Below are 15,291 nucleotides of genomic sequence, written 5' to 3' on the forward strand. Positions count from 1 at the left end.
ACCCCTCCCCCGGAAGGCAGCCTCTGAAGCTGGGTGCTAGGCTGCACTTTGCATGCACAGCACGGCACCCCCAGTAGCCAGCCCGCTCGCCGCGACGCCCAAGAGGCCAGGGGACCTGGCCCTCACTCCCCTCCTGAGCGCTCGCGCCGGCTCGAACTCTGCCACTCACCCTGCCCCGCCCACTTCTACTCTCGCCCCGCCCTTGTACCCCTCGAGCCCCGCCCCTTCCTTATCAACGGCCGCAAAGGTGCCCGCCCACTTCCTGGAGCCCAATAAGGGTCCGAGAAGGGCCGCACTGCGCATGCGCCGTCTCGTCGAGTTCCTCTATTGCAGCGGCACTGCTATGGGTACCCGCATGGCCCCACAGTATGCCAACATTTTTATGGCTGATTTAGAACAACGCTTCCTCAGCTCTCGTCCCCTAAAGCCCCTACTCTACTTGCGCTATATTGATGACATCTTCATCATCTGGACCCATGGAAAAGAAGCCCTTGAGGAATTCCACCACGATTTCAACAATTTCCATCCCACCACCAACCTCAGCCTGGTCCAGTCCACACAAGAGATCCACTTCCTGGACACTACAGTGCTAATTAACAATGGCCACATAAACACCACCCTATACCGGAAACCTACTGACCGCTATTCCTACCTGCATGCCTCCAGCTTTCACCCTGACCACACCACACGATCCATCGTCTACAGCCAAGCTCTGCGATACAACCGCATTTGCTCCAACCCCTCAGACAGAGACAAACACCTACAAGATCTCTGTCAAGCTTTCTTACAACTACAATACCCACCTGCAGAAGTAAAGAAACAGATTGATAGAGCCAGAAGAGTTCCCAGAAGTTACCTACTACAGGACAGGCCTAACAAAGAAAATAACAGAACGCCACTAGCGGTCACCTTCAGCCCCCAACTAAAACCCCTCCAACGCATTATTAAGGATCTACAACCTATCCTAAAGGATGACCCAACACTCTCACAAGTCTTGGGAGACAGGCCAGTCCTTGCCTACAGACAGCCCCGCAACCTGAAGCAAATACTCACCAACAACCACATACCACACAACAGAACCACTAACCCAGGAACTTATCCTTGCAACAAAGCCCGTTGCCAACTGTGCCCACATATCTATTCAGGGGACACCATCACAGGGCCTAATAACATCAGCCACACTATCAGAGGCTCGTTCACCTGCACATCCACCAATGTGATATATGCCATCATGTGCCAGCAATGCCCCTCTGCCATGTCCATTGGTCAAACTGGACAGTCTCTACGTAAAAGAATAAATGGACACAAATCAGATGTCAAGAATTATAACATTCATAAACCAGTCGGAGAACACTTCAATCTCTCTGGTCACGCAATCACAGACATGAAGGTCGCTATCTTAAAACAAAAAAACTTCAAATCCAGACTCCAGCGAGAAACTGCTGAATTGGAATTCATTTGCAAATTGGATACTATTAATTTAGGCTTAAATAGAGACTGGGAGTGGCTAAGTCATTATGCAAGGTAGCCTGTTTCTTCTTGTTTTTTCCTACCCCCCCCCCTCTCCAGATGTTCTGGTTTAACTTGGATTTAAACTTGGAGAGTGGTCAGTTTAGATGAGCTATTACCAGCAGGAGAGTGAGTTTGTGTGTGTATGGGGGTGGGGGGGATGTGAGAAAACCTTGATCTATGCAGGAAATAGCCCGACTTGATTATGCAAAGAGTTGTCACTTTGGATGGGCTAGCACCAGCAGGAGAGTGAATTTGTGTGGGGGGTGGAGGGTGAGAAAACCTGGATTTGTGCTGGAAATGGCCCACCTGTTGATCACTTTAGATAAGCTATTACCAGCAGGACAGTGGGGTGGGAGGAGGTATTGTTTCATATTCTCTGTGTGTATATAAAGTCTGCTGCAGTTTCCACGGTAAACATCTGATGAAGTGAGCTGTAGCTCACGAAAGCTCATGCTCAAATAAATTGGTTAGTCTCTAAGGTGCCACAAGTACTCCTTTTCTTTTTGCGAATACAGACTAACAGGCTGTTCCTCTGAAATCTATTGCATGTTGCCCGTGTTCCTTTCCCGCTAAGTTGCGCATGCGTCCACGGTTTCTCTCGCTCTCTTCTCCCACCCCGGGAGGACGCGCATGCGCATCGTGTCTCCCGGCAGCGAGCCGTCGTGTCAGTTGCTTTAACAGAGCCGCTGGCTGCTTCCCGCCCGGCCGGGGATGCGCTGCCTGCGGCCTTGGCGCAGGGGCTGGCCGGGCCCCCGGTGCTACTGCTGGGCGTGCGAGGGGGCGGGCCCGGCCCGGCATGGAGGTGGAGGAGGCCTTCGCGCTGGTGGGGCAGATGGGGCCCTACCAGGTGTATCTGTGCGCGCTGCTGGCCGTGCTGCTGCAGGTGGGGCCCGGCCCGGCGCCTCGTGCGGGGGTCTGGGGGGGGGGGCCTGTGGGGAGGGGCGGGTGTGGGGCCCTGGGGGGGTGTGAGGAGGTGTTTGGGGGCGCTGTGCCCGGGGGCGCGGGTAAGGAGGTCTGTGGGGGGGGTGTCCTGTCCTGGGGGGGCGAGTGAGGGGGCCTGTCCTGGTGGTGCCCTGTGCCTGGGAGGGGCGGGGGAGGGACCCGTGCATTGAGGTGCGTGTTTTTATGCTTGCACATTTCTTGTAATTCAGTGGAATTTGAAGACTCAACTCTTCCATCTTTTTTTCCCTCCCCTTAAAACGGACAAGAATTGTATAGCAAAACTCACTTCACTATGATGGTTAGAATTTTGCATACTCCAAATTGATGATTTCTTCCTTCGCTGTAGCCTGGCTGCATTGCACAGATGGAATATTCTGCATTACTAGTCATGCTTTTGAGTCTAACTTCAATACACAATGATTTCACCTTTGTCTCTGTGTGGGTGTGGACAACTCAGGTAGAGTTATGTGGGAATTGCACAGCTCTGTGTGTGTGTGTGTGTATATAGTGTGGCCCAGTGACAGTGGTTATAGAAATTATAATCTGACTTTTGAATGTTTAAAATTCTTTGCCACATAAATGTATGTCTTTATATCTATATTTTATGTCTTTTACAGTATTTCTTTAAAAAAATCTTTAAAATAGTTATCTTTAAATTCAGACCTTAAAGCATGATGTACCTGTAGATAGGAAAAGCTGGACTCCAGTTTCTTGAAGCACCTGCTTCTTTCTCTACTGATTTAAAAGATATTGAACCTTTAAGCTATCTTTGGTTGCAGGACTGACTGGATGTGGGTCAGTAATCCCCCCAGGTAGAGCAGGAGTCTGGATCAAATTTGCATTGGGATGGAGGGATAGTAGGGGAATTATAATTTCTGTGATATTTTAATTTTTTTAAGGCAGTTAGTGGAAAGGTACTAGTCCTGACTCAGAGGGAATAATGAGCGAAGTGCAAGGGAGTGGGTGAAAGGTACTTGATATATGCAGTTTATTTTATGGTTGAAGAGAGTTTGTTAAAATATATCTAATATACATACACACACACATACACACTATGGGGGTTATGACTGTTTTCATTAACCCTCTTCTCTCTCTCACACCTGCACATTTTCAGAATATAAATTCCTTCAAGTCACAAGCTACTGCATGAGATAATTTTGGTATAAAGCTTCATCTTTTCCCTTCTTCACAGCCATTCCAAATCTTTTATACAACCAAATGAATCAAGCTTCTATTTTGTTAAAATCAGCTCATAAGGTCAGCCTTAAATGCTAGAAGTTATTGATGCTTTTCAGGGCAAGGAAGGTGGAGCATGCTTTGCTGCTGTTCAACACCTTCATTTTCCAAATCTCAAATACCTTTAGTCTTAAATCTACAATGTTACCTTGTCTCCTGCCTCTGGGTGATCTATTCTGTGAAAGATGGTTCAGCACCATAATGCTCACATTGCCAAGAGGAATAATTGGGTACCTTTCACAATCCCCTGCCATTGAGTCCTACTGCAGCAATGCCATTTTTTTTCATTTTGCTAAATTCATCTCTTTCTCCAAGGTGCAGATTTAATCTTTTTGTACTAGAAAGGTCAAAGTTTCGTTACTTATTGTGTTTGACAGTACGTGTTTCACCTATTATTTGCTGACAACAATGAGGCTGCTTGTGAATTGTTGATAAGGCAATTCAAGTGGCAGCAAAGCAGTGTTGAAAGTGTTCTTGTTTTCTTTCTTTTTAAAGACAGTTGGACTGGATCTCTTGGCAACAATAATAGTCAAATGTATGAGACTATATCATTCAAATCTAATGTAAATTCATCAATACTTCATTATAAGGGCTGATTACTGTGTTTTTAATTAATGAAATGCAGCTACAGTAAAAAGCGGTAATGGCTGGAATGGTAGGGGTCATGGATGTAAAAGCATCCAGGATGAAACACTTCATAGAAATAATTTTAGGTTTTGGGGGTATTGTATGGGTCATTTGTTGCATCATTACAACTTTCTGAGCTTCCTTTGCATTGCAGAGGAGCTGCACAAATGGGGGGCTAATGGGTAGGGCACCTCTCAAGGCTGTGGTTCAAGGCTTTCCTATGACTAGGACCAGGGGTTTATCATATGTAAAGGGCAGGGGCTGAGGGAGGAAAAGGGGCACAGAGAATGTTTATCAGTTTGATTTGTTTGGGTGGCAGGTACTGCCTGGAAATAGATTGATGCCCAAGACACATGCTTTTTGAGATTAACTAGGAGTGGACCTGAGGCTTCTGTGAGAAGGAGTTCCATGTGTTGCAGTTTGTCTGGCTGTATTAGCTATATCGGCAAGTCTCCTAGCATAGATGCAGCTTATAACAGCAAAAGAGTTCTTTTGCCAATATAGTATACACCAAACAAAAAAAAAAAGTCAGCAAAAGGACTTTTTTTTGCTGATATAACTCAAGGTACAACTACACTACAAAGTTAAGTCGACATCCAGCTGCCACAGTAATTAAGTCGGTCGTGAATGTCCTCACCATGCTCTTGTTGGTGGAGTGTCCTCACTAGCAACGCTTGCATTGATGCACAGAGCAGTTGTACCATGGCTATCTATCCCATGGTGCAAGTAGCTGCAGGGGGCTTGGGCAAGGGTTTGCAATGCCTCATGGGACAAAAACATTGTCGCAGTGGGGAATGGGAACATGGCTTTGGCCTCCCATGATGCAGTGTCCTCCCTCCCTCCCCTGATATCAACAGCAAACAACTTTCTTGCACCTTCTTTCGAAAGCCTGGCTTAACTGTGCATATGCCATAGCTCGAGAAGCATGGACCCTGCTCAGCTGTGCACTCTTGTTGTGAGCATTACAAACGCCTCGCTCCTTATCCTGCGTTATTTCCAGAGCCAAGACAGGAGCCGCTGTGTGTAACATTGTGATGTCATTCAAGCAGCACTGCTGCAAGCCATAGAACGAAACAGTTCCCAGTTGCTGCTGGAGTGTCACGCAGCAGCTGAACATGGTGGAGTGCCGTTTCTGGTATGGAGAAATAAGCATTGACAGGTGGGATAGGACAAGAAATAATGGGCTTAAATTGCAGCAAGGGAGGTTTAGGTTGGACATTAGGAAAAACTTCCTAACTGTCAGGATGGTTAAGCATTGGAATAAATTGCTTAGGGAGATTGTGGAATCTCTGTCATTGGAGATTTTTAAGAGAAGGTTAGACAAACACCTGTCAAGGATGGTCTGGATAATGCTTAGTCCTGCCATGAGTGCAGGGGACTGGACTAGATGACCTCTCAAGGTCTCTTCTAGTCCTATTCTATGATTCCTGTGTAGTTCAGGCTGGAGTGCATTTGGGGCATTGAGTTGCCATGATCAGCTGGTCTGGCGAGCTCTCCAGGCTGATCACACAGGAAATGGGAATTCAAAACTTCCCGGGGCTTTAACAGGGGAGGAACTGTTTCCTGTGTACCTGGCTGCTCTACAGCAGAGTAGAAAATGATCTCCAGAGTGGTCACAGTGGAGTATTGAGGGTCACCTCCTGGAAGCCAATTCAATCAACTTACACAATGCTGCTTCTACACTGCCTCTCTGTTGACCCATCAACATCTAATTAAGTGCTATGCCTCTCATGGAGGTGGAGTAATTAAATTGACATTACAGGCAAGTTAGGTCATCAGAAATGACCTGGTAGTATAGATGCATACATTATTAGGTGGCTTCTGTCGACCTAAGTTTGTACTGTAGACCTGGCCTAAGTCTACACTAGGGCTTATGAGTGGGGAGGAAGAGGGGGGAAATGAAACTCTACCCAACATAGCTATGTGAGCAAAAGTTTAAATGTAGACCAGGCCTAAGAAAATACCTGACTTCATGTAGGTGGTTTTTGCTCCAAACTGGAAACTGACCAATAAGACCATGAAATCTGCTTCCACCCAGGAAAGGGACCACACAGTGCTTGAAAAATTTACCAGGTGCCATGCCAGCATGGAAGTTAGAGGCTTCCTGGGCCATCTAGGAGCAATACTCTGAGAAACTTTCTCCTTCATCCCCCAGGTACCAAGAATGAGGATGAGTAGACAGAGGGTGCTGCTGCTGCACCCTGTGGTGAGCACCCCAATTCTAATAATTGGTTTAAAAAAACAAACCAAAAACCACAACTTTAAAGGTGACCAAGAGAGGACTTGTTAAAACAACCCAAAAATATTGTGCTTGCTTCTTTTTGACTACTATATGATAAAGAATGTGTAATTTTTTTTCTAGAATGTGTTTTGTGTGTGAGTGTTCACTTTTACATCAGTAGTATTAGAAATGCCAACTCTGGTCTTTCTTTGTTTTATTGGAGGATATCCAGGTTGTCTTGGAGTTTTTTTTATGATGAGAACAGACACCTTGGTATCGGGAGCAGAGGTGATGAGATATTTTTGTTAGATATTGACTTAACACATTAATATTTTGGAAATTAACTTCAAAACTTTAACAGATTAGTTTTAAACAGTCTGACTAAAAATCTATTCCCCTCTGTAACGCTGCCTGAAGTGGCTCAAGAGCGACAATATCAACCTCAGGACTGACTGTTAGGAACCAGGGCACAAACCCAACATTGGTTGTGAATTCTATAGTTAGATTTTACCAACCAGTTATCAAGTGTAAATTCCTCAGATTCTATAACAGTCTTAGCATGGAGTCAGAGAGGCCCCTTGCATATTCTAATCTATGTTGCCACCCAGGTGAGCTTACCTTTTGGATTGGTCCCTTATACCAAAAATCACAGCAATATTGAGGTTACTCCCAGTCTTAAAGGACCTGTCACTCTACCTCGGGTCAGTTGCACTTAGTTCTCACACCAAAGACAATGCTTGTAGTCAGTCCTATAATAAATTATATAAAGATTTATTATGAAGGAAATGCACCTGGGAGTTATTTACAAGGTTTAAGCAGGTACATGTAGATAAGATTGTAATTTATTTGTGTAGGTTTCAAAAGGTAATAAAAGCTTCTATAATCAGCAAACTCTGTATCTCTTTTAGGGCTATCCCTAAGCAGCTGGGTATCTCTTGCTTATGCCTAGAAACACTCCCTCTCTCCTCCCCCCCGTGCCCCCCCCCCACTGGTTCAAATAGAATAGAGATACCTAATCCCTTTTATACAGGGTTTTAATCACCCTGCTGCCATGTGCTCTGAGCTGCAAACTCAGCTGATAGGAGGAATCCACTTGCATGACTCATCTTCACAGGCAGGGAAGGTGGATGGAGACAGCAGAACAACAAATGTCTTTTGTCCTCTTTAAGATCCCACAATAGTCCATCTGATGTCAATGGACCTTTCCTGTTGGGAAGGACATAATGTCTTCTATTGAAGATCAGCCTTTCACACTAATTAATGTCTTTCCTGTCTGGTGACTTACAGTCACAGAGGCCCACAATGCAATGGCTCAAATATTACCTTACAATATGGGATTCAGGTGTTATAAATGAAACTATTGCATACAGCAACGCCCAAGCAGTCAATAAAGCCTAAATACTGAACATTCTTTTAATTCTAATGCCTATTTTAACAATTCTAACACACAAGTGAGCCAGACTGATTCCAACTGTGCATTTGTCAGGGTTCAGTTGAGACATGGGTACTTGGGCATGAGCTGGCACCTGGTCTCCCAGGGTCACACCCTCTCAGTTGGTCAGCTTGCACTTTCTTCACTCTTATGGTGATGTAATTTCACAGGTTTGCTAGTCATCAGAGTTTTCTGGGCAAGACAGGATCTGAATTTTGATTGTTTTTTGTGTTAAGCACATTAGAAAAACTACATCTTTGAAGCCTACCGCATCCATCATAAAGAAGAAAAAAGGGCATATGGCTATTTTTCCCTTTTGATGGTCACCTATTAATATAAATCAGTGCTTTGTCTGTGTGGAAACAATACCATCATTGTGTGGAGCAAATTCAAATGTTATAGGACTATAAGGCAGAGTGTAAACTAAATGGCATGATTTTGACTTATTTTATTGAATAGAATGAATACCAAATTGAAAATAAAAGGCCTGGTTCTCTACTACCTTGCAGAATTATTTACCCATTGCAAAATTAATGTAAAACATTAGTGTTCTGATTGTGTAACATCACATCCCCCCAAATTGTGATAAAATATAAATTTGGCTTTTATTTGCCTTCTGGATTTTTTACCTGTGATGTTGATCTAGGTCATATTTTCAAGCTTTTCTCTACAACTATGAGGGCCAGGATCTGTTTTTAAATGAAAGGTGAGATTCTCACTTAATTTCAGAAGCTAAGGCTTTGAGAAAACACTAAATGTCTCCAGGCTTATGACAAAATTGAGTTGGCAACATTGCTGTTGGCAAAAAAGCTCTGAGGAGCTTTGGGTTAAAACAGTCTTATAACAGTGAGTCCAATAAGCTGTAATGCAGAAATATGTTCTATATTTAATAGCAGCAAGATATGTCCCGAATATTTCATGTACTTTTTTAATTTAAAGGACCAAGTGACCATTTTTAAAAATAGGCTTTTAAAAATTGTTCTTCTCTGTGTATGCTGTTATCTGTAGAAAACTTGCAGCTGAAATCTTTCCATACCAAAATATCTATCTCTTCCCATTGGACACTTGTATCTGTCTATTTTTGGATTGAGTGCTCTGTGGAGTAGATTTCTTTTAAAGGAAAAATGAGTATTGTGCTTCCATTCCCCAAACCAAATGTGTCAAAATATTTTACTAATTTAAGGGTGCTGCCTGTTAACTTGGTAATAAATGTATTTTGGGCTTATAAGAACCCTTGAATCCTCAAGTGTTGTTTAGACCAGGATAGCATTATTTGATGTTTTGTTTAAATAAGATCACACAATCCAGCAGACCTAGGAGATATATCTGGTAATGCCACAAACAACTTTATAAAATCTTCCCTTATTTTTTCTGATTTCCAGTTGGGGGATTTCCATTTTTACAGAAAGTCTTAGAACAGTAGTTTTCAACCTGGAGTCTGGACACCTTGAATTTGTAGACTGGTGTTCTGTGGATCTTCTTTGTTAATGGGGAAACAACTCGCTATTGTACACACTACAGCTTACGTCGGTATAAGTTATGTCGTTCAGGGGTGTGAATAGCCACCCCCCTGTGCGACGTAAGTTACACCAACCTAAGCACCGGTGTGGACAGTGCTGTGTCAGCAGGAGAGCTTCTCTCACTGACATAGCTACCACCACTCGGGGGCTGGATTAATTAAGTTGATGGGAGATCTCTGTCCTGTTGGCTTGGAGCATCTGCACTAGCAGCACTACACTGGTGCAGCTGCCCCACTGTAAGCTCTGTAGTGTAGCCATAGCCTCAGTCTTCAAGCAGCAATGTTCCCTGCTGTAGGCCAGACTAGGGTGCTTTGGATTTTCAGTGGGCTTTTTGACTAAATAAAAAGCGTCTGTCTGATCCCTGACTCGTCTTTGTCAGGTTGTATGACGGATTTTTGTTACCAATCTGCCTGAGGCATCAGGTGATCAGGCTGAGGCCGCAGGATCTTTAGGGGAGGAGATGAAGGAGCAAACCAAGCATCTAAGTTTTAAAGCTTTATTGATAAAATAATAGTGGAGAGTGCTGGGAGGAGGGGGGTTCCCCACATCACCGAGGAAGGAAGAAAGCGTTAGTGCCCCAAGCCCTAACCCACTTTCATACTCACACCTGCACTACCCGAGGCTGGCCAAGCCTAGGTGTAATGTAAGAAGAAGGGGGGGGTGGGGTGGACGGGAGTTCTTGTCCCGTGCTTGGGTCATCAAGGGTCCACTGTTGATCTCCAGGTCGCTTCGGCTCTTAAAAGGGTTTTTAAGTTCTGGGTTCTTTTGGGGGCGTTTCGTTCAACGACCTCTGTTTCTGGTGCTTTTTGTACCAGTCCAAACCAACTTTCTGTGGCTGCCTCAGCTTTCCCAAAACACTCCGGCTCCAGGGACATGAAACTCCGCTTCGCCCCCACCCGTCGTCTCACCTGTTTGCAATCTCTGCAGCCCTGATTCAGTTTACTTTTTCTTTTCTCGTGGCTGGCTGGGGCTGAGTGAGATCTTGTCGAGTGCCTGACCTTGGGTTGGGGCCAGTGTCGTATTGTCGAATTGAGCTAGCTAGCTGTAGTGTCGACTTAACCCGTGCTCTGCTCTCTTCTTCCTTCCCCCTCTGGCCTCTCGCAACCTGCAAAGAAATCTTCCACCCCACACTCACACCTTTGACCCTTCCCAAAATGTTTGCAAAGCTTGCAACAGCATTAGCAATATACAATGCTAATCTGCCTCTCCCAGGGGACCCCTTGAAAGAGGGGGCCATTGGGGTGTGACAGTTGCGTGTGTGTGTATTAATATAAATAAATCAATTGATCAGGTTTGTAGAAGACACCAGTGTTGGGAATGTAGCAAACAGGAGGACACAATCAAACTGCAATGAGATCTGGAGAGATTTGATTGGTGATGGGGGTGTCTGCTGTAGGCAATAGGGGGATATGTGGTTCAAATAGTAAAATGTCCCCCCAAAGGGGACAAAGTGAACAGTACAGACATAAAATCACGAGATGGAAAAGAATGTAATCTAGTTCCATTAAAATGCATTTTCATCTTGTTTTCTTGATACTCTTCTAAATACTCTTTTATGTATCCAAGCCCTGTATTTCCTGTAGTTGTCACTGGGTTCTTAAGGTTGGTGGGAAAGGAGGTATCCACAAAGAGGGTTTCTCAATAAGTGATCCACGCTCTAAAAGCATGTGAACCACTCGTCTGGAATCATGATACTGGAATATATGATGTTAGATATTGGGGACCAGTCAAAGCATCTTGAAGTCATAAGAGAATCTAAAAAGACAGGAAGGGCATTTTAAAACTGACTTGAAATCTCTGTGGATGAAATGCTAACCCAACACCAAAAAAGCAACATCTTTGATTGTTGTCTGTTTTGTTTCAGCTCTATGCAGCTACTGAAGCAATCCTCATTGCGCTAGTAGGGGCGACACCTCCCTACCACTGGGACTTTGAAGAGCTCTCAGCTAATCAAAGCCATAGCAACCAGTCAACTAATGAAGAGAGAGCCTTTGGGGAATGGCTTCTGACAGCCAATGGGAGTGAAGTTCATAAGCATGTACACTTCAGCAGCAGCTTCACATCAATAGCTTCCGAGGTATTAAATAATGAAATGGGTTTCTCAGCCCAGTGTGAGATTAATACATCTCATGGGGGCAAAGTGGGAGGAGTAGAGGAGCTGGTTGTACAATTTTCTTGTCTTGGTTTCCAAACCAATGAGTGTTTTGATTATCAAAGAAGTAGGTGCTTTAGTCCAACTGGAGAACAAGTTGTCTGTTCAAATGTATGCGTGGAAACAACAAACCAGCCTTGTTCTGCTGTATAGACCGTGCTCATTTGGGTCTCCTCCAAAACTTTAATAAGTTTCCCGTATGGGAGTTGTACATTACACTGTTGCATGTTTCTAGAAGTGGATTGGAACTGAGAAAAAGGATCAGTGGCATTAGTGTTCAAAGTTCTGCATGGTGGCTGTGTTCTTCCTCTGTAATTTTTGTCATTCTCATGGTGGGGCTTAATTCATAAATAGTGCTATGCTTAAATATATCCCAGGCTGCTCTGTAGCTCCTCCATAGCAGAAGCTGTTTAAGGTATTCCAGGGTGAGGTTTAGGGTTTATAGGTATGGACTGGTTTCAGAGTAACAGCCGTGTTAGTCTGTATTCGCAAAAAGAAAAGGAGTACTTGTGGCACCTTAGAGACTAACCAATTTATTTGAGCATGAGCTTTCATGAGCTACAGCTCACTTCATCAGATGCATACCAGAAACGGTATGCATCTGATGAAGTGAGCTGTAGCTCACGAAAGCTCATGCTCAAATAAATTGGTTAGTCTCTAAGGTGCCACAAGTACTCCTTTTCTTTTTAGGTATGGACTATAAGTTTTTGCAAGTATCCCTCACATGGTGCCTACGTAATTCCCCATATAAACTACTCCGGTCTGTACTGAGGTGGGGATTTGGACAGTGCATGAGATGCTGTGGAGCTAGGCCTTAGATCAGGGGTTGGCAACCTTTTGAGAAGTGGTATGCCAAGTCTTCATTAATTTAAGGTTTGGCTTGCCAGTAATACATTTTACGTTTACGGGGGCCAGTGGACGGATTCTGTCTGCCAGCCCCTGCCAGGCGGGGTCCCGGCCGCTGGCCCCGCTGCCTGCCTGGGGTTCCGATCATCCAGGCAGGCAGCGGGCTGAGTGGGGCTGGCGGCCGGGATCCCGAATGGCAGCAGAGTGCCCCCAAAAATCAGCTCGCATGCCGCAGGTTGCCGACCCCTGCCTTAGATACACATTAACACTAAATTAGCATATGTAGTTGCCCATTTTGAGCACATTTACTTGTAAATGTAAGACCTGAATTTAGACCTGTGCAGTTTAGCCAACTGTTAGTGGTTATAAATGTATGGTCAATGTCCAGAGGTATTAATTTAGCTTGGACATGAGTTTTAAAAAAACTCAAACTTCAGTGGTTGAGTAAGGCTATGTTTTAGTCATGGGTATTTTCAGTAAAAGTCATGGACAGGTCACGAGCCATGAATTTTTGTTTACTGCCCGTGACCTGTCCATGACTTTTACTGAAAATACCCATGACTAAATCTTGAGTGCTCTGTGGGAGGTGCCATGCGTACTTTGGGAGGTGGTGGCCTGGGACCCCTGTTGGTGCTGGATAGGGAGTTTGGCAGGACTGGCAGACTCCCTACATGGCTCTGCCTGGGACCCTGGAAGCAGCAATATGTCCCTTGGCTCCTAGACAGAGGTGCAACCAGGGGTCTCCATGCACTGCCTTCGCCCCAAGCACCAGCTCCACAGTTCCCATTGGCCAGGAACTATGGCTAATGGGAGCTGCGGGAACGGCACCTGCATGTAGAGGCAGTCCACAGCGCCGCCTTGCCACCCCTCAGCCTAGAAGCCGAAGGAGGGACATGTTGCCGCTTCTGGGGAGCCCTCCAAGGTAAGCACTGCCCTGAACCCTCACCCCCCTCTCGCACCCCAGCCCTGAGCCCCCTCCTGCACCCAAATTCCTGCTGCCGCTGGGGGGGGGGGGGGGCGGGGGGCGGCGCAGTGGCCCGAGACTGCCCCAGCGGCGGCTGGTGCAGCTGGCTCAGGGGCTGCCCGAGCTGCTCAGGTGACCCCCAAGCCAGCTGCATCGGCTGCTGCAAAATCACGGAATCTGTGACTTTCCGCGACAGTCTCTCAGCCTTAGTTACGAGCATGTTAATAAAAACTGCCAGTTTTAATACACTCCCGACTAACTGTGTTCAGAGATACTTTCTGTGCTGCTCCATCCTGTATTATAGAGCAAAAAGAATGAAGAGTAAAACAGAATATAATGTTCTTAACTCTAAATTTAAAATGTGATTGTGTATAATAACTTTAGTGCATAACTTAAGACAATTTAAATTGGCTATAACATTTTAAAATCTTCTGTAGACACTTCTGTATTCATCCTCTTGAACTCTTCCCCCTTGTTTTTAACCTTAAGTACGTTTGTGTATGTGTCATCAACCAATGTCTTAGGACTTAAATTCTCCATAGAGTTTTTCACATGGCTTCATTCTGTAGATAGGAGATGTAAGCAAAGAACAATTAAAAAATAATTAAGGAAGTACTTACACAAAAAGTTTGTATCTGAACCCTCATATTTTGGAAAAGTTCAGAATTGGATCTGCAGCACGGATTCATCTTTTTAAAAATTCTGCATCCTACTAAGATAAATGTAAACTACAGCATGTTTCGGATCTGCTAGGGGTATAGTGCATATTTGGAGGAAGATCACCTCACACTAAACTGGGAGGAGAGGTAGATACGCTGGAGGGTAGGGTAGATACAGAGGGCCCTAGACAAATTGGAGGATTGGGCCAAAAGAAGTCTGATGAGGTTCATCAAGGACAAGTGCAGAGTCCTGCACTTAAGACGGAAGAATTCCATGCACCGCTACAGACTAGGGACCGAGTGGCTAGGCAGCAGTTCTGCAGAAAAGGACCTTGGGGTTACAGTGGACGAGAAGCTGGATATGAGTCAACAGTGTTCCCTTGTTGCCAAGAAGGCCAGTGGCATTTTGGGATGTATATGTAGGGGCATTTCCTGCAGATCGAGGGATGTGATCGTTCCCCTCTATTCGACATTGGTGAGGCGTCATCTGGAGTAGTGTGTCCAGTTTTGGGCCCCACACTACAAGAAGGATGTGGAAAAATTGGAAAGAGTCCAGCGGAGGGCAACAAAAATGATTAGGGGACTGGAACACATGACTTATGAGGAGAGGCTGAGGGAACTGGGATTGTTTAGTCTGTGGAAGAGAAGAATGAGGGGGGATTTGATAGCTGCTTTCAACTACCTGAAAGGGGGTTCCAAAGAGGATGGATCTAGACTGTTCTCAATGGTAGCTGATGACAGAACAAGGAGTAATGGTCTCAAGTTGCAGTGGGGGAGGTTTAGGTTGGATATTAGGAAAAGCTTTTTCACTAGGAGGGTGGTGAAACACTGGAATGCATTACCTAGGGAGGTGGTGGAATCTCCTTCCTTAGAAGTTTTTAAGGTCAGGCTTGACAAAGCCCTGGCTGGGATGATTTAATTGGGGATTGGTCCTGCTTTGAGCAGGGGGTTGGACTAGATGACCTCCTGAGGTTCCTTCCAACCCTGATATTCTATGGTTCTATGTGGTATTCTAAAGGTTTTAGCCTAGATTTTTCAAAAGTGATGCAATTTTTGGGTGCCCAACTTGCAACATCTTAAAGGAGCCTGATTTATAGAGATGCTGAACAACCACACTGTAAAAAGCCTCCTTCTTTAGGCATGTCATAATGAGCACTGAAAAATCACCTCTTCTCAAAAT

At 45.0% G+C, this 15,291-nt stretch overlaps 1 protein-coding gene across 4 annotated transcripts in view; it reads left to right on the forward strand.

The window, feature by feature from the left end:
• The first annotated feature begins 2,129 nt into the window (after positions 1–2,129).
• The window catches only part of SLC22A15 (solute carrier family 22 member 15), a 48,984-nt gene continuing 35,822 nt past the window's right edge, over positions 2,130–15,291 (forward strand). For 2 of the 4 annotated variants that reach the window (XM_048818493.2, XM_048818501.2), the window contains exons 1-2: positions 2,131–2,395; positions 11,355–11,567. In XM_048818493.2, the coding sequence (XP_048674450.1) occupies positions 2,309–2,395; positions 11,355–11,567 (300 nt within the window). In that variant the 5' untranslated portion in view covers positions 2,131–2,308. Of the gene's footprint in view, positions 2,396–11,354; positions 11,568–15,291 lie in introns of all 4 variants that reach the window. The other 2 variants (XM_048818521.2, XM_048818511.2) reach the window with 2 other exon arrangements.

This window comes from Caretta caretta, chromosome 1 (assembly GCF_965140235.1).
Source record: "Caretta caretta isolate rCarCar2 chromosome 1, rCarCar1.hap1, whole genome shotgun sequence".
NCBI classification, from domain to species: domain Eukaryota; kingdom Metazoa; phylum Chordata; order Testudines; family Cheloniidae; genus Caretta; species Caretta caretta.